Here is a 25,791-nt window from a genome sequence, read left to right as displayed (position 1 = left end):
AAAACAGACTTCCAGAAGTGGAAAGATATTTTAACCCCTGTTCTTGTCAGTCCACTCCTCCTGAGGCTTGACGGCAGCAACGCCTTGCTTCAGGTTAAGGGAAGAGCAAGGTGACTGTCGCAGACCTGAAGGGGACTTTGTTTGGGACGTCTGAGAAGGAGGAAGGGTCTGGCATTTGCCTTTGGGCTTGGATTGCCGAATCAAAATAGCAGGTCAGTGGATATAGCATGAGCTTAATATACTTTTGTAGTTGGCTTAACTCGAATCTCTCTCGCTCACTTTCTCTACTATGCCATAAGCCAAGAAATAAGGTAATACAATGACAAGGGGTAGGTCTGCGCAGAGGCACTATTTATTTTTACATTCTGTAATGTGCCTTTCATGGTCAGTTAGGAAACACTGATGGCTGTTATTTTTTACTGTGGTTTCTCTCTGAATCCTAATGCATCCTGAAATTCTCAGCCAGGCCAAAATCCCATTTATAATTGGGCTCAGTATTAGCAGGGGGGGAAAAAAAGCTTTTCGTTTTAGGTGTTTATGCCTAAAGGCTTCTGATAACCTTGGCAAAAGTGGAGTGATATATAACCCACATTTCAGCCTGTGCTTGAGAAAGTTTCAGAGACGGAACAAACACTGAGCAAAAGGAAAAGCAGCATCACAGATATGAGCCAAAGTCTCTGCAGGCATAAAACGGGCATAACTTGTGTTATATACTCAAAACTCTCAAATCCATATCGGCAGAAAGCCTAGCCCTGTATCTGCTAATGAAGTTAAGGGCAGCACGATTAACAGGAAAGTCTTTCATGACACCAGTGCCTGTGGTATCTAGCCTAACCCTCCCTGTCCTTCTGCAGCCCTGGCCAAAACAGAGCTCAGGCAGGAATGTGCTGGGGGGCATCATTATGCTTTGCTCTTCCTGTCCGTCTCAGTTTTAGCTTTTTAATTTCCTGTAACCATTAGTAATGTTGGAAGGACTCTCAGTCAACATGCTGCCCGTGAACCAAGGGACCACCATGCAAGAACCAGACCCAGCGCAAGGCTTTATGACAAAACTTCCCATTGTTGGGGGTCTGTGCTCAAGTGGTTGTAGTTGTTCCCAGAGAAAAAAATGCAAGTGCAGGTTTAAATCTATGCTTGCTATGCTGTGAAATCTAATCAGACAGACACATAGCTGTCTTTCATAGCTTCATATAGTTTAAAGGGTTCTTAGATCACCTAGTCTGACCTAACGTATATTTTAGGACATTACATTATATTACCCTGAAGTCCCTATATGAACCCAAAGATAAATGTTCAATAAAGCATTTGCTTAGCAGGAAGCTGAAACACAGTGCATCGCAGGCAAGGCAAGGCAAGGAAACCAAGGCACCAAAGCCTGAAATTGTTGTAACATTCCCACTTTTATTTGCCCCATTTCACAGGCAGAAAGAAAAAGCTGTGGGTAACCAGTGACTCTCAAACTAATGTGAAGAGTTTCTATTCAGAGTCCAGGGCATCAAGTAAAGTGCTAAGAGAGATGGCTGGAACCTGATTAAGTGAAATATAGTTGCTTGAATCAAGCAGGCAAATTGCACTTTTTGGAGAGAACTCTCCTATCCTGGTCTAATGTGGGGGGAAATAGTCTTAATCCTGAATCCTATTATTACAGCTCTTCAGTCGTGGCCAAAGTCCATCTACTGGGCCTTGCAAGACAGGATTTGCTGCAGCTCTATAGAGGAGGTGGACCCATTTTGTCCAGCTCAGCTAGTAGCCAATTTCTGGCACCATCCAGTCACTGATGCTTGGGAGGACAACTCCTTCCTGAACCTCATGTGCAGAAACTGAGAGCCAGGGATTTGACACTAATCACTGCCTTCCTGCAGAGCTGCAGATCCCATGAGGGTGCTGCAGGCAATCTTGTTCCCTCCATGGCCTGGGACAGAAGGGGCTGAACAGAAAATTTCAGATGCCCACATATGGGAGCAGACGAGCAGAGCCACTCAGCCCCAACTCTGTATGTCCCAGCTATGTGAATTCTTCCAGAAGGTCATCTTTTGTCAAAATATACGCTCTCATCTTAAAGATCCTAAACCACAGGGCACCTATCCTGTTTTGATATTTGGTTGCCCCCCACGGTTATTGATTTATGGTTTACTTGAGACTGCATTTGTCTAACTTCATCTTCTAATCGTTGCACAGTATTACGCTGGGGGTCTGGGTTCCTGCCAGGCTATAAGCCCTCACATTATCAGATATCTTTTCTATATCTAAGTCCTCACACACAGGCAGTCCCACTGGAGGTTTCCATTGCAAATTGGATATTAGTGGGGAGATAGACACTTCTTGACAGTATGGCTTGAACACACATACTCCCTAGCATTAAGGGGCAAGGACTAAAGCCTTTTACAACGATCCCAGGAAACTCAGTGTATCGTTAAGAGTATTTTTGTTACCCCATTCCTCCCCTATAGCCCAGCCACAGGCTTCTCTCATCGCTTATAAAGCCCCATATCTGCTAGAGAATGGAAATCTCTGCTTCCATTTTCTTAAGCGTTGCACCCTGACCACAGGCTTTTTAGCATACAGGACTGCTTTTCTGCATGCCAGTCAGCTAGTTTGGCTCCTGACTTGAACTTTCTGGAGTTCAACAATGACAACAAAAAATTTAAAGGCCTGTGCCAAGTCTCAGAAACAGGAAAACTATCATTTGGATGCTAAAGAATAAAACCCATGCATCTTAAAAAAAAAAAAATAAAAACCCCAATAACACAAAAAAATCTCTGAGCCCACACTGGCAAAACTCGAGCAGCCGTTCTGCAGACGAGAAGAGACAGTCTGTCAGCAATAGAAGGCTTATGGTGTCTTTTCCCTGCTGATTCCCTTGGTGACTAAAAGAAAAAGTGGCACTTTTACAGCTGAATTTTAATGGCTTACTTTATGCTCTGCATCAGAAACGCAGCCAAGTTGCATAAAATACTATTAAGCCATCTATTAACTATAGGTTCAGATGTTTTTTTCGGGGAGTAAATGACCTACACTGGTATCAAGAAAATATAGGCAAGAATCATATTTATGGTACAGAATAACTACCCTGAGGCTTTGTGCTTGTCTCAGTTACTCCCTTTCGTGCATGCTGTACAAAACTGCTTTCATCCACATTTGTAGTTAGTTGGGGTTTTTTTTTGTAAGCACATAAAAGTTCCTGTAGCATCTCCCTACACTGGGTAAGCAGGTAACAAACCCAGCATGAAAGATTTACCTGTATACTTTTAGTACTACTTTAATTACACTGTGTAGCACGCTCCGACCCTGTGGCTTTTTTTGCACAGCCATGCAATGCTGAACTACTGATGAGTACGTCTAGCTGCCAAGCCGAGAAATAACAGGGTTCCCCAACTGATCTCAGCTGCTGTTGTAACCGTTAATGAAAGAGTCAGTCTCCAAATCTCATTTGGTTTCAGATGAGTATAATTACCAAAGCCAGCTACAAACACTGGCTGAGGAGGAAGGTGCATTTGTGGAATTTAGCTTTACTTCTCTTGCTGGAGTGCTGACAAAGTTCTGAAAAATGTTTCATGCAAATTTACTTCCTTTTCTTTGCTCACACCAGACTGGAGCAAACTGGGAATAAGCAGAGGCTTCAGAGGTGTAACGTGTCCCTGCCGCTTTCACCCAGGCAGGTGGCCACATTTGGTGCTAGCTGTTGGCTTTGGCTGGTCTTTGAGGTAAAGCCCAAATACAGCCTTGCATCAATCAATCTGCAGGTCTGAACGGGGCTTGGAGCTGCAACATTTTTATTTCTCTCTCGTTCTATATATATAAATACACACAGCATGTATTTATGTCTATATATACTATTATATGCTTATATGTGCATGTATATCTATGTACCGATCTATACAAGGGTGCATTCAGGTTAGGATATGCTGTCTAAAATGTTGTTGGTTTCCTGCTTCTCTTCTACTGTTTCTAGGCACAGCCTGCCAAGACGATGACAGTCACTTATTCCAGCAAAGTAGCAAATGCCACTTTCTTTGGATTTCACAGATTACTCCTAAAGTGGAAAGGCAGCATCTACAAATTGCTGTACAGAGAATTTATTGTTTTTGCTACTCTTTACACAGCGATAAGTGTATTATACAGGTACACTCTTTCCAATTTGCATCTCATTAAATGTTATACTGAAGTTTCACACTTCATAGCTGATGAATGATGGGTGGGGGGGAGGTTACTACATAATTATTGTCTTTTCCTTGGACCTTTTCTAATGTCTTTTCCTAATGTCCTTTCCTTTCCACATTTACTTGAATGTTCCAGAGAAACCATATAGGGTATAAATAAAATAGTCTATTGTATTAATCTGATTCTACTTTCAGCCCAGGGCTGAGCAACCATCCTACTGAAGTTAGGCTAAATAAACACCCATAGGTAATAGCTTTTATCATTCTGACAACGAGCTGATAGCAGCGAGCTGATAGCAGCGAGCGTACCTCTCTGCTTTAAATAAGTATAGACCTTCTGTTCTACTTGTAGAACTGTGTCTTCAGTTGCTCAGTAGTAATGTCTTTAACAACCCTGAAAGGTAATAATTTGAGAGCCCGGTTATATAGTCAAGAAAAGCAAAGTTTCGCTTAAATCCAGGACAGCACAGCAAACTTTATTTTTAAGCTTGCAGAGGGCCAAGCAAAACTGCATGGAAACCAGACATGGTTATTATCTATGTGTCACCCAGCACCTGGGAGGGTCACGTTAGGAGAGTTGCTTCTTCCACCAAGGTGTGAATTAAACACCTCTATGACAGATGTAATGCATCAATTAGTACAGTGAAACTTTTAATTGATGAAATACACTACAAATAAGTATCAAAATCATGATTCAGCTCTTAACCTTGATCTGTAATTGGACTTTGGTATTTGCATTTTGTGTGAAGCAAGGAGAAAATGAGCTTCAGTTTGTCTGTGATTAATCACTAATTTTCCAAAATGTTCAGTAATCTATACCTGTAAACTTGGAAAGAAAATTACAGCATTAATATGTAAAGAAACACCAGAGTCTCACATTTATTTAAATTAATCTAGATTTACTGAAATGTTAGGCAATTAAAGACCTTGGTAAATACACCATGGAAAGCTTCCTATATATGCTGCAGGTTTTATTGCACAATTGTAAGCAAAACTCACCAAATATTTGTTATGTGTTCCTTTTATATGAAATCAAAGAATAACTGTAATACTCATCTATACAAATAAAATAATTGTTTATATTTAATCTTGTTGTATTTCATTAGATATCTTTCTCCATGGGCAGAAGCTACCACGCTCCATTCATTTTCTATCATCTGATGAATATTTTCCTCACTGCAAAATAAATACAGGTGGTGTGGTTTTAATCTTGTGGAAAAGAGAAATTTCGTAGGAGTAAGAGTAAAAACTGCTGCAACAATGTAGCATTTTCAAATAAGAGCAATTAGAGGTTGGTAACCTTATTCAATTCAAGCCGACCTGAGCATTTTTATGAAGTAGCCCTCTGAAAAATGAGACCAAGCTCTACCTGCGGACTTATGGCTTACTATCATCATTGGTCTGTATGAGAGAGCAAGCTAATTCTCCAGGTGTATTGATCCTAATTAGTAGTACCAGTCAAATTAGTCACGAGAAAACTGCAAAGACCAGGGAATGATATTGTCCTCTCCTCCAGTTTCTTTATTACGTGCCAAAGTGTTCAGCACTTTACCTTTAAGAATTCACTTGAAGACATTAGCCAAGGTTGCTCCTGATTCCATATACCTGATTATTTGTACATATTTGTACTTTGTAACTAGTGACAGAATATTATGAAAGGACAGATACATTTTATTTTTGCTGCAGATTTTTTCTTACAGGTAGCCAAAAACGGTTCTTTGAAAGATTATCAATTTACTGTGACAAATATGCTGAACAAATCCCGGTAACTTTTGTGCTTGGTAAGTACTGGTCACATGTGAAATTATTTTCCAATGCTGTTTCTGTTCAGGCATTTTGTGAATGTCCGTGCATGGAAGCATTTCAGAGCTGAGGGGCATATGGGAGGTTAGAGGCTCACAATAAAACCATCAGCTTCCAACAGGTCTCCTTAAATTTACGTTGCTTTTGTCATATCAACATTTATGCTTATGTTTTTAATATACCAACAAAAGAGTAAAGGTTCCATATGTATATATATATAGTGCCCACTAACACTAATACATTGTGCCTGATCTTTCAAAGCACTAAATCCACTCAAGGTTTACTACAGAAAAGGAAATTTGAAAGTTCATGAGTATGAGGTACTCAGCTGGAATGGACCATTAAGTTGCAGGGTCTATTAAATAATTAGCATTGATTGCATCCTGGGTTTTGACGTGACTTATCGCATTTATTCTGGGAAATGCAGCGGCTTAGTGATATGAATAACACTCTGCAAACTAAATCAAAGTAACCTAAACAGAAATCCTGATAGGCACTGGACTTTTTTTTTCCTTCTAACCCCCAGGTTTCTATGTTACTTTGGTGGTGAATCGCTGGTGGAACCAGTTTGTGAACTTGCCGTGGCCAGATCGACTGATGTTCCTCATCTCTAGCTGTGTGCAGGGCAGAGATGAATATGGGCGCTTGTTAAGGAGGACTCTCATGCGTTACGTGAATTTAACATCTCTGCTGATCTTTCGCTCTGTGAGCACAGCTGTGTACAAAAGGTTTCCCACCATGGACCACGTGGTAGGAGCAGGTACTGCTGAGTCCTTCTCCCCAAAACGTCTTTCCTTTCCCTCAGAGGTGGGGGCACAGGGAGGGAAGGAGCCAGACTCATTTTTTCTTTCCTTTTTGACCCCATGTGTGCCTCATACTAACCCATTGCAAAGCTACCACGTTTTTGTCAGTGGCTTAAATGACGTGCCCTTAAGTGTGCATCTTTAGTGCTCTTAAAGTCTTCATCTAGCAACACTACAGAAATCAAATGAGTTTGAGGCTCTTACGTGGATCTCCTCTCAGACATCATGGAGGCAATAGGCCTGCCCCAAACACACAGGCGTATGGAGCAGGTACAACATTCTCCAAAGCATGAAAAATAGCATAGTTGTGCTGTAGTATGATGCAGTAGTATTGGTGACTTGTTATACAGCATTGCCTCGATGTCTAGGACATAACCTTCTCTTGAGTATCAGAGAATGGTCTCCATAGGCACTTCACAAGTACAGCTTTATCTTGATTGTTTGTAAGTAGATTGCATAGGTCATAGATTTATTGTGATACACTTAAACCCCCCCAGCCCCAAGGGTATTTTCTTTAAATTTACAGCCTCACCTTAACCTTAGTTTTTCAGGGATAAATGTACTAAGTATTGTTTTCTGTTTGTTTTGATAACACAGTGAGTGTGATATTGGGGAAGAGAGTTCAATCACGTAAGACTTTGCTTGTCTATGAAGGACTGACAGCTGAGTAATTAAAGGCAAGGTGTGAATCCGTGCCTTCTGACTGTCTTGGTCAGAGTCAGGGGTAGGACACAAGCAGGGAGATGTGGGGATCTGTTCCAAATAGGAGAAATCATACATTTTTTACTGAACGTCTTGCATTTCTTAAAATTATGCCTTTGGCAGAGATTAGTAAGCGAAGTTGTAGCATGTTAAAATATGCAGTGTGTATATACATATACACATTTCAAATATGTGTAAGAAACTTTGGATATCAAAAAAAAAATCCAGGCAAAATACGGATTGCACTGACCTCACTGAAAAAAATAATTTATGTTGGATTCAGTCAGATTTTGAAGTTCTCTTCCTTGTGCTGTTCAACAAAACTGTTTACCTGAGCCTGTGAGAGGTCAAGGAAGCTTCTGTCACTCTCCCCAGCAATCTGCTTCTAGTACACACTGGAAAATTACAACATTTCCAGCAGGCTAATCCAGCTCTGCCTCCCTATTGCTAAAGGCAATCTGTTCCGAAAGAGACAAAATGTCACAGCATTGCACAAAAATTGTAGACTAGAAAACAAGTTTTGTTTGTTCTGGTTTTTAACAGTGGAAAATATTCTGCTATCACCTGTATAACTAAGTATTGATAGCATAGTCAGCTCTGTGGAATTCTGTACTTATTCTGTAGGTTTTCATACATAGTGTGCCACAGAATTTTTTTGATGCAGTACTGAGCATTTGAGGGTGTATTTTGCTCCTATTAACATCCAGTGATTAAGACAGTACTCTGCAATTATCCCTTCCCTAGCTCCCTATGGCATTGCATATCAGACTGCATGGAAGTGCAACATTTAGTATGAATGTGAGCGGCAGAATCTAATGCAGCATAGTCATCACTGAAACAACTTGTGCCGATTTTGCATTTCACTATCAAACTGAGAACTGCCACAGCGTAACTATTGCTGCACATTTCCCTTTTCAGCAAATGAACTGCTTAAATTCATAGATTTAAAATCTGAGAACAGTATCATGATAATCTAGTCTGACTCATCTGTAACATGAGGCATAAAAGCTTACTCACAGGATCCTTTATCATGGTGGAATTTCTGACTGAGCTATACTACCTTCTAGGGATATAACCAGCCCTGATTTAAAGTTCAGCTGGGTATAATGGAGACTACATCACACCCTAGGTGAACTGACATTCACAAGGGTGATCTCACTGTTGAAAAGTGAGATTTTATTCTCAGTCTGAACTTGCACAGAGTCACCTTCTAGTCACCGGATTTTGTCATAAGCTTGGGTTTTTCTTTTCTTAATTAGATGAAAACACCACTTTCTTTCAATAGCTACCTGTTAGCAGAGTGCATAAAGGCTTGAATAAACTTAGGAGCTTCACCTTTTGTAGTATCTTCCTACAAGGGATGGTCTTCAGTGCTGGCTCTTCCTCCTAACTCTTTTCTAACCTCTCTTTCATTTTTTAATATTCTTTATGGAGCTGTAAGAAATAGATGCATGTAGATTCATGACATTATGATGCTGAGTACTGTGGCACATATGCCGTAAGCATCAGATGCCAAGCAGCAGTCCTGAGCGTACCAATCCTGTTAGCTGCAAGGTGCAAGAGGAAAGTTGGATGCTCAAGAACACAAGTCTTAAAAAACATGAGTAATGAATCAGCAGCTGGACAGAGAGCGGCCCAATACAGCTGATTGATAGGAAATGCTGAAGAGAAACAGGAGGTGTGAGCCCAACTACATGACTACCTACGGATGGTTGAAGGTTGCAGCCCCAAATCCTCTACTGGAATTAAGTACATAAATTAATTCTTTCCCACATAACACAGAAGCAGAAAGTGAAAATTTCATCTAGTTGATCATTGTTAGCGCACTCTGGAGATGTGGGAGATAACTGCTGCTCAGTTCCTTCTTCTCTAACCACTAGTCTTCAAAGTATTTGATGTGGGTACCCTGAAACTGGTCTTGTCTCAAACCGTTCAGTTTTGATGGGAGAACTGAATATTCTTCAAATCACATGAGGGACAGCACAAGTGATGTTTTCCATCCAGGCTTATAAGTTTCCCATAAGATCACTTTGGCTGACACTGTTCACATTAGTGTCCTTTGATTCTTTATTGATTGCATCCTATGTCAAGCTTCTCATACTTTCACAAGGATTCAGTGCCCTGTCATTCCTTAGATCATCCTTTTCAAGATCTTGGCACAGTATTTGCCAAATATTTCCAGTTTTCTGGAGCTGCTCCAGTCTTTCAGTGCTTGTCAAAACCAGCATTCTTGTTCAGAAAGTTCCTCAGTTAATTCTTTGAATACTCTTGAATAAAAATATGACAACCATATTTAGAAATCATTAATTTTAATAACTGAGGTTTGATATCCTCCCCCATGTTTGATGGAATATAAAGTGCTTCTTTACCACTACAATAATAGCAAGCGGTTCTGAACTGCATATTGTTGCCATAAACTTCACCAGCAGTAAGAGCAATCCAGTATTGTTCAATATTTCTGTGATAAGAATACTAGGCATTATTGATATCCATCAAAGAGAATATTTAATTAATATAAACACTAACATCATAACTTTAAAAATAATAACAATTTGAGTGTTATTGTTAAAAGAACAATGCTTTTTTGAGCTTTTCTCAACAAAGAGGTACCCAGTTTCAGTTGAGAGCTGAACTGATCTTTGGAGCTTTGCTGTTCTTTGTGAAACTCTCATGCGGTGTTCTTCCAGATAATTACTTCCCAGAGCCTCTCAAGTGACTTGCATCCAGTGTTTACTCCAGACCATCAATTTTCTGATATTCTGTCTGTCTGTTTCAGCCTGATCGAAACACCTTTTCTTGTCCCGTAATGAGCAGGTTGGCCAGCCAAAAATCAAAGGCAGCCTGAAAGACTGACTTTTAGGAGTCAGGAATCATGACTAGCAGGCCAGTTTGTCTGGTTGCCTGATTATTTCTGTGTCGTTGATTACGAGAGCTGTCTGCAAACTGCCCAGGGATCTTTTAAAAGCTATGTTTTATTCTGTTCTCAAATTCAAAGATACTGCAGGAGTACTGTGTCTTGCTGCCAAACTTTCCTTCTTCCACAGAATTTTCTGTCATGTCCTTGTGTTCCTTCTCCATAGCTGCAGTATTTCATACCTCCTGTGTTGACTTGTTGCAACTACACAACAGTGGCATTTTCCTCAACAAGAGAATATTTAAGAAGGTCACCTTGTTTAACAAATCTCATCTTATCACATTTTTATACAAAACACAACTGAGTTTGTGTGTATTTATTTTTTTGCCACTTCATATATCATTAGCAATGTTAGTACCAACGGTCCAGTTCTTAGTTACTAGCTGGAGATGAGAAAAAAAAAACCCTGTCTATTCTCAATTCCTTTATTGAATTTTCAGCACTCAAACTTGTAATTAATTGGCTGAGCCACTTACTTTGGGGCTGCCATGTTACTGACTTTGTCCTGTTTTGGAGCTAATGTCAACACAACAAAAGAAGCCTTATACCCACCCTGGTAGGTGTCACACACCCCCAAGCAAACAACAAGATCCTCCAAACCTGAAGATTGCTCCAATCCCAGAAAATCCAGGATTGGGACAAAGGAAAATATGAAGTTGCCCCTCATGAATTTTCTGAGGTTGTTTTTCTGAAAGGCTGGCTGGAAGGAGGACAGCAGAGCAGAGCTTTCTTACCCAAGGAGGTGGAGGTGTTGCTCCAAAAACCAGCTGCTCCCACGCCAGTCCCAGGCAGTGAGCTGCTCTGGTGCAGGTTTTGTCACACACAGCCCTGGTTTCCCTGCTATCTGACCTTGGACTTGCCTGCAGCAGGGGGAACCAGGGCTTCGCAAGGCCAGGGGAACTCTGCAGGAAACATAATACCTTCCCAGCACCCCGGCAAGGCAAATTGCAAGGCAGAGAGCAGCTTCAGCCTGCAGCCCCACAGCACGTCATCTGGCTCGGTGTCCTGCTAGCAGCGGGATTTCTGTGCATGATTCCTTTTCCATCTCTTTGCACACCTTCGTAACCCCAAAGAAGTGATGAAACAAAATCTGGCAGGGAAGTATTTCGCTGGCAGGAGGCACACTCTCTGCTGAGCTCTGTTTCATGCATGCACTTGTATCCTCTGTTGCTTGCTCACTGCTTTGCAGATTTACCAAAAAATTCTTAGAATCAGAAGGTCACGTAACTGCCCTTAGAGCATATGTTGAGACGCTGCTAAAACCATCATTGCTGAAAAGTGATAGTTTCTTGACTGATATATACAGTCCCTTATTTTTTCTGAACATAGGATATGAAACTAGAGAGTAATCTGTACAATTCTTAGTATTATATGTATCTACACTCTGTCAGTTGTCAGATATAAGAACACAGTAATAGCAAATTATTGCATATATTGATCAAGAGGGATTTTGCGTAGGCAGTTATTGCAAAAATAAGTTGTTTCAAGCAAGAGATATCCTGGCAAAGAACCTTGAAAAAAAAAAAGGAGGCAGCTACTAGTTAGAATTATAAATAGTATTTTGCATAGTTCTATGCAAATATCACTATTTGAAACAGATTCAAACATTCAAAATTTATAGTGTCAGTTGCACTGACTACACAGAATAAATGAAGTCTCATTTTTTTGTAAATAGGTTTTATGACCAGATATGAAAGAAAAATTTTTGACGACCTTAAGTCTCCCCACCTTAAATACTGGGTTCCATTTGTCTGGTTTGGAAATTTGGCATCAAAGGCAAGAAAAGAGGGAAGGATTCGAGACAGTGTAGATCTGCAGACACTGATGAACGTAAGTAGAAAAAGTAAATCTACAGGAAACTAATCTGAGATTGCTATGTGGTAGCTTTTCACTTATATAATTTGATCTAGTGCTCACGACACTCCAGCGTCATCTAAACAATCTTACGCAAGATTTATACCACTTTTCTCTGTGTACCAATGTACACTCAAGCACACACAGCAGCAGGTCACTGGGATTGTATTTACATGACTAAGAAGGTATTAACTGAAGCACCAAATTGATGAGTAAAAAATTGTTGTAACACCGTTGTAAATTCATGCTTGTTTCATTGCTGCAGGAAAAAAATGTGTATAATTTGACATTTTCAAGATTTTACTATCAGTTTCAGGGAAGATAATCTCCCTGAATATTTCATTAAGTGGTCAAATATCCTTTTTATGATATAATATATTCTCTTTCATGTATCACTTGACTGTGGATAAGATAGAAACAAAAGATAATTTGTGAAGAAATACATAACATACTAAGCAGTCCAACTCCATAAACTAAAAGAATATTCAAATGTGACAATAGGGTGCTGGATATAGTTGTGGTATCAATTTATATATACTACACTTATCTCACTGTCCTTCTTCACGTGCAAAAATTAACTGTAACAAAATCTTTATTATTTACAATTGAACCCTATGCAATTTTAGTTTGTTGGGGTGTGTTTTCTCTTTTTTTTTTCCTTTTAGGAGATGAATAAGTATCGTTCTTGGTGTAGTCTTTTGTTTGGATATGACTGGGTTGGAATTCCACTGGTCTATACCCAGGTACTGAGACATTATCCTTTACAAAATTTGAAACATAATTTCCATAAAAGGGGAGTTCAGTGCAAGACATCCACACACTCAACCAGAGTCTCCGAGCTGTTGAGCACTCGTTGACTTCCACGGGATCGTGGAGGTCTGGCTAACTATTTAAGTCATATTTAACGCAGAAATATTCTGAAGGCCTTGCATAATGTGGGAGAGGGGAGGGAAGCACTGAAATGTTTTTATGTTTCCTGGGTCTTCTTCCTGGCCATGATTATTCCTGTGGCCTCTCTATTTGTAATACTTCCCTACAGATTTGTAAATTATAGGGCAAAAGGCAGTCAGAGGCCTTTGGGTATGTGTTGCCTTACGCATAAGATTGTATTATTTCATGATTTCAATGAAGTTTTGTTTTTTGCAGGTTGTTACTCTTGCAGTCTATACTTTTTTCTTTGCCTGCCTGATAGGGCGCCAATTTTTGGATACTGACCAAGGGTATCAGGGACATGACTTAGATCTTTACATTCCAGTCTTCACACTGTTACAGTTCTTCTTCTATGCAGGATGGCTCAAGGTAAACCAACTTTCTGGAAAGGTCATGGGAGAACCCTCCCTGGGGGGCACTGATGAAGATGTCAGAGCTGAAGTCAAGGTGTCAGATTTGTGGCATGCTGTAAAATCACTGAAGATTAATGGAGTTACACCAAAGCTGAATTAAGCCCAAAGTGTCCTGTGGTCATAAAGAAACATCATGCAATACATTTTTAATTCCACCTGACAGATCTTACAGTAAGAAAAGGTCAGGAACTTGAAAGAGCTCATTTTAGTAGGACCAGTGCAGCCACAACTCCCCAGCTGAATATTACTCCAGCAAAATCGGGTCCCAGGACTTGGACTATAAAATGACAGATGAAAGATGGAAAAAAAAACCTTTCTCCCACTCCTCTGTGTGATGGAGAAATACTGCTGCAGTCCTGGCATGGGCTGAAAGAGACTGAATCATACTTTCTTCTTATGATCAAAGCCAGCCTTTAGTATCTGCTGTTAAATTAAGCAGATGCAGGCAATTAAAGGTCTCCACTTCCAGAGGACTATCAAACAGTGACAGGCAATATTGGCTACAACCCTACCGCATAAAAACATTCATTAAAAAGAAGCATTATAGAAGGAATTGAATGCTACCCATCAGCCCATTGATGCCTGCTCAGTTAACATATCGCCATCAATCTGATAGCTGAGTAATTAAGCCACATACCTCATGGCGGTTCTGTCCTCTGCAGCATCAAGGTAGACTAACCAGAAAGAAGTTTCAAATAAAATGCAAATTGGTACATCAGGGTCTACGTGCATTAAGATTTCCTCTCGGGATTATTAATCATGGCTGTAAACTTAGAGCTAACTTTTCTGTTAGAATATAAATTGCACAAAATTGGCCAGTTTTAGAGCCCCCTTCCCACAGCCAACTCCAAAGGGCAGAGTAGAAAAGGCAGCACACCGAGCTGGTAGATTGTAGGGCAAAGTAAAGTGCCTGCAGAGCAAGCTTCTCTAGTCCTGTGTCCTAGGAAATCGGGGGGGGGGGGGGGGGGGGGGGGGGGGCAAAGGGGTTTACCGCATAGGGATCAGCCTGGAGGGGAGTGGGAGAGGGAGGAAAAGAGGCTGGTGCGGCAGGGGAAGAACGTTGCTCCTGCAGAAATGTGGGGCTTTATCTCCAGGCAATGTCTTCCAGGGTTTTACTCTAGTGGGTTACAAAACTGTGAGCTGTTCCTCTTGATCACCCTGCTGGTGCCTCTAAGAGGGGAATGGTTTCCCCGTCATTGGCACACAAGGCTGTTATAGCATCTGTTCCAGTTAGGCTCAGGGCTTCCAGCCAATTCCTGGCCATGGCAGGTATGAGGTGCCATTGTAACTGAAAAATCTTCTACATAAGGAAATGAAAAGGAGGAGAAACAGTTTTAAAAAACTGATTTAATATCGACAGTGCTCCCTCAGACCGGAGGTTTGTCCAAACCTGCAGTGTCCCCATGTCAGGATATTTCTGTCCTGAAGGTTACAGCCGGTTTCCTGCTGAGTGTGTTGGGCTTTGGCTGCCAGGCTGCAGAAAGGGCCCTGAGATATTGACTTCCAGTAACTTGGCAATTCCTCAGAAATGATGGCTAAACTGAGCTCATTCCTTGGCCTCCGGGCCTGGTTTGTTATACCTACAATACAGGGGCAAAGCTTCCCGTCACATGAGACACTTCTAAATCCCCATTTTCATTACGGAGATAGACGGACCATCCAAGTACAGGGCTTAGTTGTCCAGCACTACATTCCTTTCCAGAGAGTAATGTCTCACATGCCAGGACCAGGTCAGCCAAGCAGAAGGCCACCACTGCTGATCGCTCTGTCCCAGCCCTGCTCACCTTTTTTAGCTCATGTGACAGGTTTTGCAGTGGATTTTTGGGCAGTGATCCTCTGGTTTACAATGAGCTGATCAAGTGTCTTCCCTGGAGAGCTGCAACACAGTCTGCATTCTGTCTCATTCCTATTGCAGCACTTCTGTAGCTATACCCCAGATTTAATGCCATGGGCCAGACCAACAAGTGTGAGCAGAGGTGTCCCGTCTCCTTTTTGTTCCTCCTGCCTTATGGGTGTTTTTGTTGTGTTTATTAGTCTGCTCAGCAGTTCATTTGTTGTCTTCCACCACTGGGAAGTGGTGGCCTAGGACAGTCAGCAAGTGCTTACCCACTGGTACAACCTAGAGACACACAGGAATAAATAGCCAGGGAGTGACTGCCTTACTATTATAAGTTCTTTAGATCACAGCTGTCCATAGCAAGGTTCATGAGCAGGGCTGTTTAATCATGCAGTCACTTCACCCATATCCATGTTAAACTGAGGACCTGGCCACTGCTCCTGTGCACAGCCCTGGGGACCACCAGGAAGGCTTGGGAGGGTCATCAAGAATGTGATCGGCTCCAAAACCAGAGCTTAAAAAGACAAACAGAAGGAGAAAAGCGTGAAGGGGAGAGGGTATTTACCTCAGTGTACCAAGGAACTGAGAAATAGAGAAGCAGTCTGAATTTCCTAAAATTTCTTTTTTTTTAAATTTTCCTATTTCATCTTTTTTTTTCTCCCCCAGCAGCTATGAGTTTTCTCCCTGCAATGTACTTTGGTGATCATGGGGATGCGGGAGCAGTCTCTGGTTGTTTTTCCATTTATTTATTCCTTTGGCGGGGGGGCAGGACTGGATAAAGCTATGGGCTGCCAGAGAGGTTTCCTTTCCCAGCCTAGTTCCCAGACTAAGGCGCCTCACCACAAAGGTGCCTGAGCTCACTGTTTGGTTGTCTCCTCCACAGGATGGGCTTCTCCCCTGCAGTTTTAATCACTTCATGTGCAGAAACTCAAAACAGCAGGTTGAATTAAAGAAAAAACTCAGATCCTGTCTCTTGGCTTTGGCTAGCATGAGGCACAGCATCCTCTTGAGTCAAGTCTTTTGGTGGGCTGCTTTTCCTGAAAAGCTTCAGAGGGATGCCATCAGCATCACCCCTGATAAAGAAGCAGGGGCCGAGGGCTGAGCTGGAGAGACAAGCTGTAGTCCCTCCGGCATACTCCAGCTGCAGGGCTCAGGAATACTGACCCAATGGGCTGGTGAGGTATTGTAGACCATAATGCAATAACAGAGCCTCTAGCTGCTAAACCATTCATTTAAATCAGCCAAAGACAACAGTAAGGAAAGGTAATTACTATCTTATGTGCCAATTACAGTGGCCCAGACATGTCTCAATTCCCAGTAGGCCAGCACCGACAATGATGATTGACAGCACCAATGAGGCACGGAGGTATGAATCTAGAGGGAAAGCAAGATGTTCCTTCACTCGGCTGGCAAAACCATCATGCAGGAGCTCAAGCTATGATTGCAAGCGACAGGCAGGGAGAGAGGAAAAATCCGATCCTATTTTCTCTGCGGCAACAGTCCTGACATGGCATGCCAACCTCTATTCACTGTCTCATTTTCCTTTCAGGTCGCTGAACAACTTATTAATCCATTTGGAGAAGATGATGATGATTTTGAAACTAACTGGTGCATCGATAGAAATTTACAGGTTCCTGTTGTTATTTCTACTTCCAGTTTTACTGTACCATAGGTTATCATTACATTTATCCTATTTCTTCTATTGAGGTACAAATTAAGGGCAACAAGTGTCAGCAAAACAAATTATTTCCCTGAAGGAGTTCCTATGGCTGTGATCCCCAGATTTTGTTTTTAGAAGCTAATGCATCTTGATTTTGGTATTTGGCATTTATGATGCCTGACTAAACATGCAAACAGCTGACCTCAAACTATAAGCTCACTTTATGCCTGGAAAAACACATAATGTAGGTCAATCCTGCAAAATCCAAAAGCCATCTATTCCCATGTAGATAAGAACACATTTTGCTAATCTGAATGTCTAGAGAGTACACTATTGCATTTGAACCTTCCTTTAAGAAAAAACTGGCAGTGAAGATATCAAAAAGCCCAAGCAGGGCCCTGAACTAATAAGCAGAGCCCATACCGTGATTCATATTGTGATGCCCGCAGCAGCATCTGTGGTCAGCACAGGAGCCAGTGTCCTCAGCGGCAGGAGCTGTGAGATGGCCAGGGTACAGATTCATTGCAGTTATCCCCAATTCCCAGTCAGCCCCTGTCTGTCATGCCATGAAGGAGCCCAAAGGCATGAAGAGGTCCCATGGCACCTGCTGCTCCCCTTGCAGGTAGAGCCAAGCATAAGGTTGAGCTGCTGTCAGACCCCATGTCTGCTGGGGACCACTGAGACTGGAAAGCAGAGCCCAGATGTCAGAGGGAGCAAGGGCAGGGCAAGCAAACGAGCATATTAAGCAAAGCAAGCAATGGAGGTACGCGCAGGAGTGGGAAAGGCCTTCACGCTGCCAACGATGCTCTCTGGCTTAACACCACTTCAGGCTACTTGTGCTATGGTGCTTCAGAGCCCTTTGTATAAAATATATCGGAAGGCCCTATAACAGGATGGTGTTATACTTGGTTCTGAATGTCTTAAAATGTGGTCAAAGCCTATCAGAAAGCTTCTTGACCTCTGGACATTTTAAGGAGTACAACTAATACTCTACACAGACTTCCCATAGCACATGGAGGATCACACATCCATTTAGTTACATTATGTGTGAAGAAAGGACTTCAATCATCTGATGCAAATATCTTTGCAGCATAAGAAGACTCAAGTTACAATAAAATTTATGCTTTCATGATGATAGGAGGGTATAGAGGGTATATTTTATAATACTGAGTCTCTTCCCAATGCCCAGGCCAGCACACACAGCTTACTTTAAAGGGTTTCTGAAAGAAATGTTGACCCAGGGAGTACAAAGCAGATTATTTCATATACTGTACTATGTTGAAAGTGACATGATTTATACCAAAAATATCTAAGGTCTCACTTCTGGCGGTGGATGAGATGCACATGAACTTACCAAGGATGGAGAAAGACATTTACTGGAACGATTCCTCTGCCCGGCCGCCCTACACAAAAGCAGCTGCTGATTACTGTATTCCTTCATTTCTTGGATCGACTATTGAAATGGGGTGAGTGGCAATAAGGGTCCTTAATGCTGTCAGAAAGATCCCTACCCCTACGGCCCACATTGATTGACAGACAGACAGTGCAGGGCCGCGGGCTGTGATGATACTGTGAGTGGGAAATGATGTTAGGAGGGATTCGACAGGCTGATGTTGGTGGGATGATGTCTCCAGTGGCCCATGTGCTCATATAAATTGTGCACCTACAGCTTAAATTGTATAATTATTGCAGGGAAGGTTTGTTGATAATCTCTGAGCACAGGATGGCACCTAAAGACAGTGACTGACTTTTCTTAATAATTCTTTATTTACTACAGCTTCTTCATACATCCCCCAGTTAGCAAAACAGCTATTCCTTTGCTTGTTTAGTTAACAAATAATGGCTAAAATCAGTCCAGATTTTTGTGAAGATGAACAAGAAATTATCTTAAACATTGTATGACTTTTCATTGACTAATAATCTAGGCGTGGAAGTTGGAGTTGTCAGATTTTGTGAAGGGATAAAGAAGAGGAGTTACTTGCAGAGATCAACACAAGAACCATCATTATAAAGAAACATATAGAGGATATAGGGTTGTCCCATGTTGTCAGGATCTGCATGAGAAATCAGTGATAGGCCAGTTAGCTTAGAAGCTGTTGAGTTTAAACATGTGACATGCTGTAATATAGGATAGGTCAGTAAGTGTAAAGACTACCATGCCTGAACAAATACCAGGGCAAGTAGATGCTTTTATCTGAAAATCTTTTTTAAAACTTGGTACTAACTTTCAAACTTAACTGTCTACATTTAGCTCATACCCAGGGCTAAACAATAACAGTTTTTCTCTCACCCAGTGTCCCTTCTCCAACCGAGGAAGGAAATTGGGAAAAAGAGGGAGACTCGTGGATTAAAATTAAACAGATTTAATAAAACAAAGAAACCAATATAACGATAACACAAAACACACAAAAGTATACTTAGTTACACAGTTGCAGCAGGTTGTTCCAGGAATACCTGGAATTCACAGAATATAACATATTTTACTGCAACTGCTAGGGAAAAAAGTGGCAAAGAAGAAACATTATTAATTCTGCAAACAATTTTTTAGTAAGAAGCGCTTCACACAAAAAATGAAGGGGGGAGTGAATGAAAAATAGCTCTGTGTTAGCCCCTGTGAAATGCAAACAGCTCTGATGTGTTGACTTTTTAATTAATTATGTTCTCCTCTGAACTGTTTCTCTGTTCATCTGTCTAAAAAAACCTGGGTAGTTCTTATGCAGACTTCAAAAACAAGGTCTAAAGATTGATCCAAGTCCAAAGCAAATACATAAAACTTGAGCCCAAATCCAAAGTCTTCTCCAATGCCCTCAAGCCAACATCTGGAACAGGTTGCCCAGAGAGGTGGTAGATGCCCCATCCCTGGAAACATTCAAGGTCAGGTTGGATGGGACTCTGAGCAACCTGATGTAGTTGAAGATGTCCCTGCTCATTGCAGGGGGGGTTCAACTAGATGACCTTTAAAGATCCCTTCCAACCCAAACTATTCTATGACCTTCACAAATGTTGGATGAAGTTCCTCTGTCCCTCCAGGTTAGCATTGCCTCCCTGTGTTCCTTGCCTCAGATTTGGCCCAATCCTCTTTGCCATCCTTGCCCTTAGGACAGGTAACTGGGCCAGTTTGGCTTGTCTTCTGTGATGCACTGAGTCAGTAATGTGTACTGAATTGCCTGGCAGACACAGCAATAGTTGTTCTCATGAACCACCAAGGCTGCGCAGGAGAAGAGTACCAGGTACAGGTGGGACTTTCAGACACACTGTCGTGCCCCAGAAGTGAGATTTGGCTATCTGAGTAATTCCAACATTTTTTGAAACTGTCACACTCTGCTTCCAGGAGTAGCTTTTTCACTGTTGTTATTTTTGCCTGAAAGATTCTCCCAAAAAAGTATCTACGGCACCCAGCAGGGTTTCTTTCTCTCCTTTCCCTCACCCCAAGCACAAGCCTAACCATATGGAGCTGCCACAGAGGGCTGCAGCCCAAATATTATGTGGTGTCAGATGCCTGGCTGGATGCCCTCCCAGCCTGGTCCTCTGGAGAGGAGACACCTGGATGTGGAGAGCTTTCTGTGTGATCTGACTGGTCCAAAGGGACAGGCACTCTTTCCTGGCACCTTCACCCCTTTTTCCCCCTTCCCTGGGGACACACTAGGGCCTTGGTTCCTATGTTTTCCTGCTGAGACAGCGGGATATATGTGCATGCAGACCACATGCTTCCTATACGTAAGTGACACCTACTACCTGGCTTTATTTGGCAGGCTGGCTGATACCGAGTTCCTCTATGGGGAAGAGTGGCCCTGGGAAGAGGAGAAACACCGAAGACAACGTTCAGTGCTGAGAAGAGTCAAGAGATTTCTCAGCGTCCATGAGGGCCCTTCGTCCCCTGCTCACCGGCGCTACAATCGGCAGACAAGTGAGAATTCGGTGTTTTTCCCAGCAGATGAAAAGGGGCACATCAGACGGCTGCAGGAAATGCACACAAGAGGGAGACACTCTACCTCGAGCTTCAAGAAGAAACATGAAGGAGTTGACAGAAGTAACAGACTTCATAGCAGCAGAGATCTGGGACCCATAACTGAAACCTCAAGGAACGAGGCACAGTTCGGCGACAGTGACACCTCATCTGAGACAAACAAGCCAGTTCCTGAGGTCATCATCTCTGAAGCCGAGGAGAAAGCACCTGATGTGCTGGGCAAACCAGATCTGCAAACAGAGCGCACCGCAAGCTTGCCAGAAGAGAAGCTCCGAAGGAGCCTAATTGAGGCAAATGTGACTCTTCTGGACCAGCCTTTTTTATCCCCAGAAGTGACTACATACCTCCCAGGCTCTGAGGTGCATCAGTCACTTCCTACTGTGATAGAGGAGCCCAAACATGAACCCCATGGTAGTAACATAGCCAGTTTCATAACAGATCATGAGACAAACCTTCAGCGATGGAGTTTACCAAGCTTCCACAGTCATAGTACAGTGTCAGATGCTGACGCTGCACCGCCTTTAACAGATTCTGGGACAACTTCACTACAAAGGACATTCAGTGATGGCAAAAATGTTACATCTGCTGCTGCTCCTGAGACGTTTGAGATGCAGCACTTATGGGAAAACCTGGAGAGTAAAGAAACAGCCATAGTAGAATTTTCTAATGAGAAAAGTGAAAGAAAACTTTGACCATGCTTCCCCTGGGTTTGACTGAACTTCCTGTCTTCTCTTGAAAGTGGTTCTCACACAGATTTGCTGAAAGTGCAGAAAGGCAGACACGATGCTCAGACAAGTCCTGAGCAAGATCCAACAGAGGATTTGGGCACCTAAATAGGAGGTGTTGTGGTGACATGCTTTAAGCCACTTGGTCGCTGGCTTCAAATCTATGACCCCGTAGGGAAAACATTTATGGGGAGAACTGAGAGCCTCAGGAGTGGACGCAAACCAGCCAGCGCACATGGCAGTGAGCTGTGTAGGCTCACCTAAAGGAACCACTAAGGTTATCAGAAGAGCAGAGGTGGCTCTGTCCAGTTTGGATCTGCCCTGAACACTGCTACCTTTGGCCGCTCCTTCATATTAAGGTCCATGACATCCTTGTAAGACCAACCAACAGTTTTGGTTTCTACTCAAGTGACTAGAAGGGGAAGTGTGGGCTCAATTCCCTCCTCAGCCTGGAGAGATTCAGCCCACCATCTCTCACTGCCTGGAGGAATGCTTGAAAAATCAGGCTCCTCACTTCTGTGGGGCAAGAGCCTGCCTCGCTCCTGCTGAAGCTATGCCACTACAGAGTGGAAAAATAAAAGGATTAAATGTTTAACTTCATTAAGAAAAATGGAAGAGACAAAACTGCTGATGAGCTGGGCATGGGAGGTCTAAGCCTTGGTACGTATGTGTTGTGCCCTTGGGAGTACGTATGTGGTGTGCCTAGTGGCTGTTTATCATAAAATGCCATTCCCAGGTGGCCTCCCTAGTGGTGAAAGGGCTGTGGCACTCTCTCAAGAGGTGATGGAGCTGCAGGAGCAACTGAGCTTAGGGCTCCACTCTTGTGGAGATCTTCAGCTGGCAGTGCACAGGCTGCAGTCATCCCAGGGAGACAACCAAATGGCCCAGTACTGCTAGCAAAAATTGCTCTCTGCTTCTTTCCCCCCTCCCCTGTTCCCATGCTGCCTGGATGTACCACACACATTCTCCATTAACTCAAACCTGAGCCAGCATCAGGTGGCTCCTGCTGCTCCAGGGGTGGCCAAGCCACCTCCCTACACCTTCTGGTAGCAATCTGGCCTTTCAGCTGCTGCTCCTGCAAGAAGTCTCAAAACAGGCCCTGAAAGCAGCGGCAGCTCTTTGTTTTTAGCTCTCACCCACATCTATATGAACGCAGTCCAGAGCATGATGCCGGCATTCCCCCACAAGTGAGTATCCAGATAGATGGTCTCCCTAGGCAGGGGAGAGACCAGATAGCTCAGGGGTTGGGAAGAATAAAGAGAGCGGGAGACACAAAGAATGATGGGCTGCAATAGCCAGCAAGCAGTGTGGACTGTATAGACAGCACAATCACCCAGCTCTATTGCTCAGGAAGTTGCACTTCAGACAACAAACCAGCATCCCTATCAGGTTAACTAGTAGCACCAGTCAGTCCTGGGAGTCTTCAAGACCCCCTGAAGCTGGGAAGGGAATGAATGGACCTGCCTGCTCCTGCTCCTCTGGCCAACAGCTTAGATGAGGAGCCCTTCCAGTAGGCTATCACATACAGCAGGACTCTGCTATCTCATTGGGTAGGCTTTGAAAAAAATTCAACTGCCCTCCCCACTTCTACTTCTTCCAGCTTTGTTTCAGTTTGGGAACCAGCTCCTGTTGGTGTGCGTTAGGCATGGTCTGAGCAGTGCCACCCTTTCAAGTCCTTCAAAGACAAAAGCACATGTATGCCATCATTTTAGTAAGCAAAGGACACTCAGCCCAAGGACGAGCTGCTCAAACTTATACTATGGAAGCTTCAGGGATTCAGAGAAGCCAAACACAGGTTTCCCAGGCACCTGCAGAGGCACTTCTTCACACCATGAGTTGAGGTGACAGTGGTGTCTGACAGCAGCTGAGTAGTGAGGTTTGATCACAGTTTTGGAGTAAGCTATTCTGGTGCAACCTCACCCTTGCCACTTTGCAAGGTCTGACCAACAAAATGAGCACCCCAACAAAGTGAAATTATATTGAAATAAACAGCACCTTAGCCTAGCAGTCCTGTTTTCTGGATGACCCTTGCTAGGCAATATCCAGCTTCTGGCAGCATCCTCTAGCTTTTCAGTCATCAGAGCCCCAGGCTGCTTACTGTCCCTGTGGAAGAGGACTCTCTTGGCCTGTGACAATGCTGGAAACACATAGTTTTCCCTTCTCTGCATCAACAGAGAAAAGAAGATTTTCCTCCAGCATTCCCTTCTTCTTCCCTATTCCCTATTTCTTCTTTTAGCTGAAGCCACACTTTTCAATTCAATATTTTCTCAATTTAATTGCACCTGCAACTGTCAAGGAACTCCATTTACCAATGAACTTAACTATAACAAATGGTAACTTTGTAATATAAATCAGAAGTTTTAAGGATACCCAAACAACTCCAGCCACATAGCTAGAACAAAGGTAGAGTAACTGCTGCTCTCCTTGTGAGCCTGAAGCACTCTTCCGTAGCACTTCATTAAAGACAGGAGAGCAATACAGGTTTCAGGGGAGTTTGGCCATACTGTGCTTCCGTCTGTAAGGGAATTTAAGCCAGAAATCAGAGATGACCGTGAAGTGCCCACTACAAATTTGCACTGAGGGTCTGGTGCCACCACACCTTCTCTCCTCCTTCACACAGCTTCAACCAGGGCTTAAGGTGTTGGAGTAAAGTGCTCATCCTCCCCAAACCAGACATCAGTATGTTTCATCCCAGCACTGTAAGCCTGAAGAAGCCTTCCCAGCTTCTCATTGTCCAGCTCTGCTCATCTTCCATCATCTTCTTCTCAGCCTGGCTGCTACCTAGGTCACACACTACTGCTTTCCACCAGGACATTATACATCTCATGAGTAATGATTTTCTACCTCTCCCACTCACTCTGTTAGCGCTCCCTGGTCCAACAACTGTGTTCATTCTTCCATAGAGGCTAAGGGTGGCCACACAGTAGCCATTAGGTAGATAGATAAAAGCTTGTTAAGTCCCACAGAGATGTCTATTAGACGTGTAGATGCATGTTAAATCAGGAATGACAGCTCTGAAGTCTCACAATGTGACCTGCAATACACAAATAGCGTTTCACACATAGTGGGCCAGCTCCAGGTTAGCTATAATATTCTATTTGTTGCTTGTAAAGAAGCTAGTGCTGGGATGAGTTATCAGAAAAATTTCCTCTCCTCATTTAGTCTGTTATCTCACTTTTGCAAACATCTACGGGCTCTGATTTGTATTAAATTATCTTTTGGGATTACGTGCTCTCTTAGGCACTTCTGTTGGTGAACTATGTTCCTTAGCACGGTAAATGGACTATTTTAGCAAACCCAACAATTTACAGTTTATGTTCACCGGTATAAACAATGTCAAATTATTGCATGAATAAAAGCATTTTGAGAAATACAGTCATCTTGACTGTATCGAACTGTCAAGAAGCACTTCTGGCAAAGGTTTGATCTACCACGCAGGTCAACTCAATGTCTACCAGGAACAGCAAGGCAGACCTACAGAAGTTGCCAAAGCTGGAAATGACTGAGGAGAGAATAGGGCTAGGATAGACAAATAGGTCAGAGCGGCAGTTTGCTCCCATCAAAAAGTGTTCATCTTGAGCAGGATGAGATATATCAGAACAAAGAGAGGGGCCAGTCCCTGCACACGCTGCTTGACTTTCCACCTATTTCTAGGATGTGTTCACACTCTGCGCTGGAACTCATAGAGCTGAGATGTTATTGCAGGGCCCGATCAGGTGTAGGGACACATCCCACCACCCTTAAAATCCTCCATCATAAATAACAGATCTCTTAACTCTGACTGCAAGCTCGTGTTTGAGAAATATGTATGTATTTTAGAAATAATGGAAATGTACCAGACTGTTAAATCTGCTGCATGGTAAAGAAAACAAAAATACCCTGCTGCCCTTAAATGAGTGATAGTGCTTTATAGATGTCTGTCTGTCTGAGTTCACGACCAAACAAATGACATTTTCTAGACCAGTAGGGTACATCATGGTCACTCTGTTCCTTAAGAGTGATATGGACTAAGGGGAAACAAAA

The 25,791-nt window shown here is 42.7% G+C and overlaps 1 protein-coding gene across 3 annotated transcripts; it reads left to right on the top strand.

The window, feature by feature from the left end:
- Positions 1-80: 80 nt before the first annotated feature.
- On the top strand, positions 81-25,173 carry BEST3 (bestrophin 3). 3 transcript variants are annotated; one of them, XM_068402532.1, is made up of 10 exons: positions 81-212; positions 3,953-4,122; positions 5,847-5,941; positions 6,490-6,723; positions 12,058-12,212; positions 12,902-12,979; positions 13,383-13,535; positions 16,966-17,046; positions 18,391-18,542; positions 20,829-25,173. In XM_068402532.1, exons 2-10 carry the CDS (start codon positions 3,971-3,973, stop codon positions 21,733-21,735), a joined length of 2,007 nt encoding a protein of 668 aa, XP_068258633.1. In that variant the 5' UTR covers positions 81-212; positions 3,953-3,970; the 3' UTR covers positions 21,736-25,173. The 3 variants fall into 3 exon arrangements, with proteins under 3 accessions (XP_068258633.1, XP_068258634.1, XP_068258635.1); XM_068402533.1 differs by lacking the exon at positions 81-212 and having other exon boundaries at positions 4,044-4,122; positions 5,861-5,941; XM_068402534.1 differs by lacking the exons at positions 81-212; positions 5,847-5,941 and having other exon boundaries at positions 4,045-4,122; positions 6,531-6,723.
- The last annotated feature ends 618 nt before the right edge of the window (positions 25,174-25,791 follow it).

The sequence above is a fragment of the Nyctibius grandis genome, chromosome 5 (genome assembly GCF_013368605.1).
Source record: "Nyctibius grandis isolate bNycGra1 chromosome 5, bNycGra1.pri, whole genome shotgun sequence".
NCBI lineage: Eukaryota > Metazoa > Chordata > Aves > Nyctibiiformes > Nyctibiidae > Nyctibius > Nyctibius grandis.
This window is presented reverse-complemented; position numbering and strand designations above follow the sequence as displayed.

What these genes read in the sequence shown, in the direction of transcription:
- BEST3 (XM_068402532.1), top strand. Translation starts at nt 3,971, where the DNA reads ATGACAGTCACTTATTCCAGCAAAGTAGCAAATGCCACTTTCTTTGGA. An exon ending in GCATCGATAGAAATTTACAG is followed by an intron (nt 17,047 to 18,390) that starts GTTCCTGTTGTT and finishes AAAATATCTAAG; the next exon opens with GTCTCACTTCTGGCGGTGGA. An exon ending in GGATCGACTATTGAAATGGG is followed by an intron (nt 18,543 to 20,828) that starts GTGAGTGGCAAT and finishes TTTATTTGGCAG; the next exon opens with GCTGGCTGATACCGAGTTCC.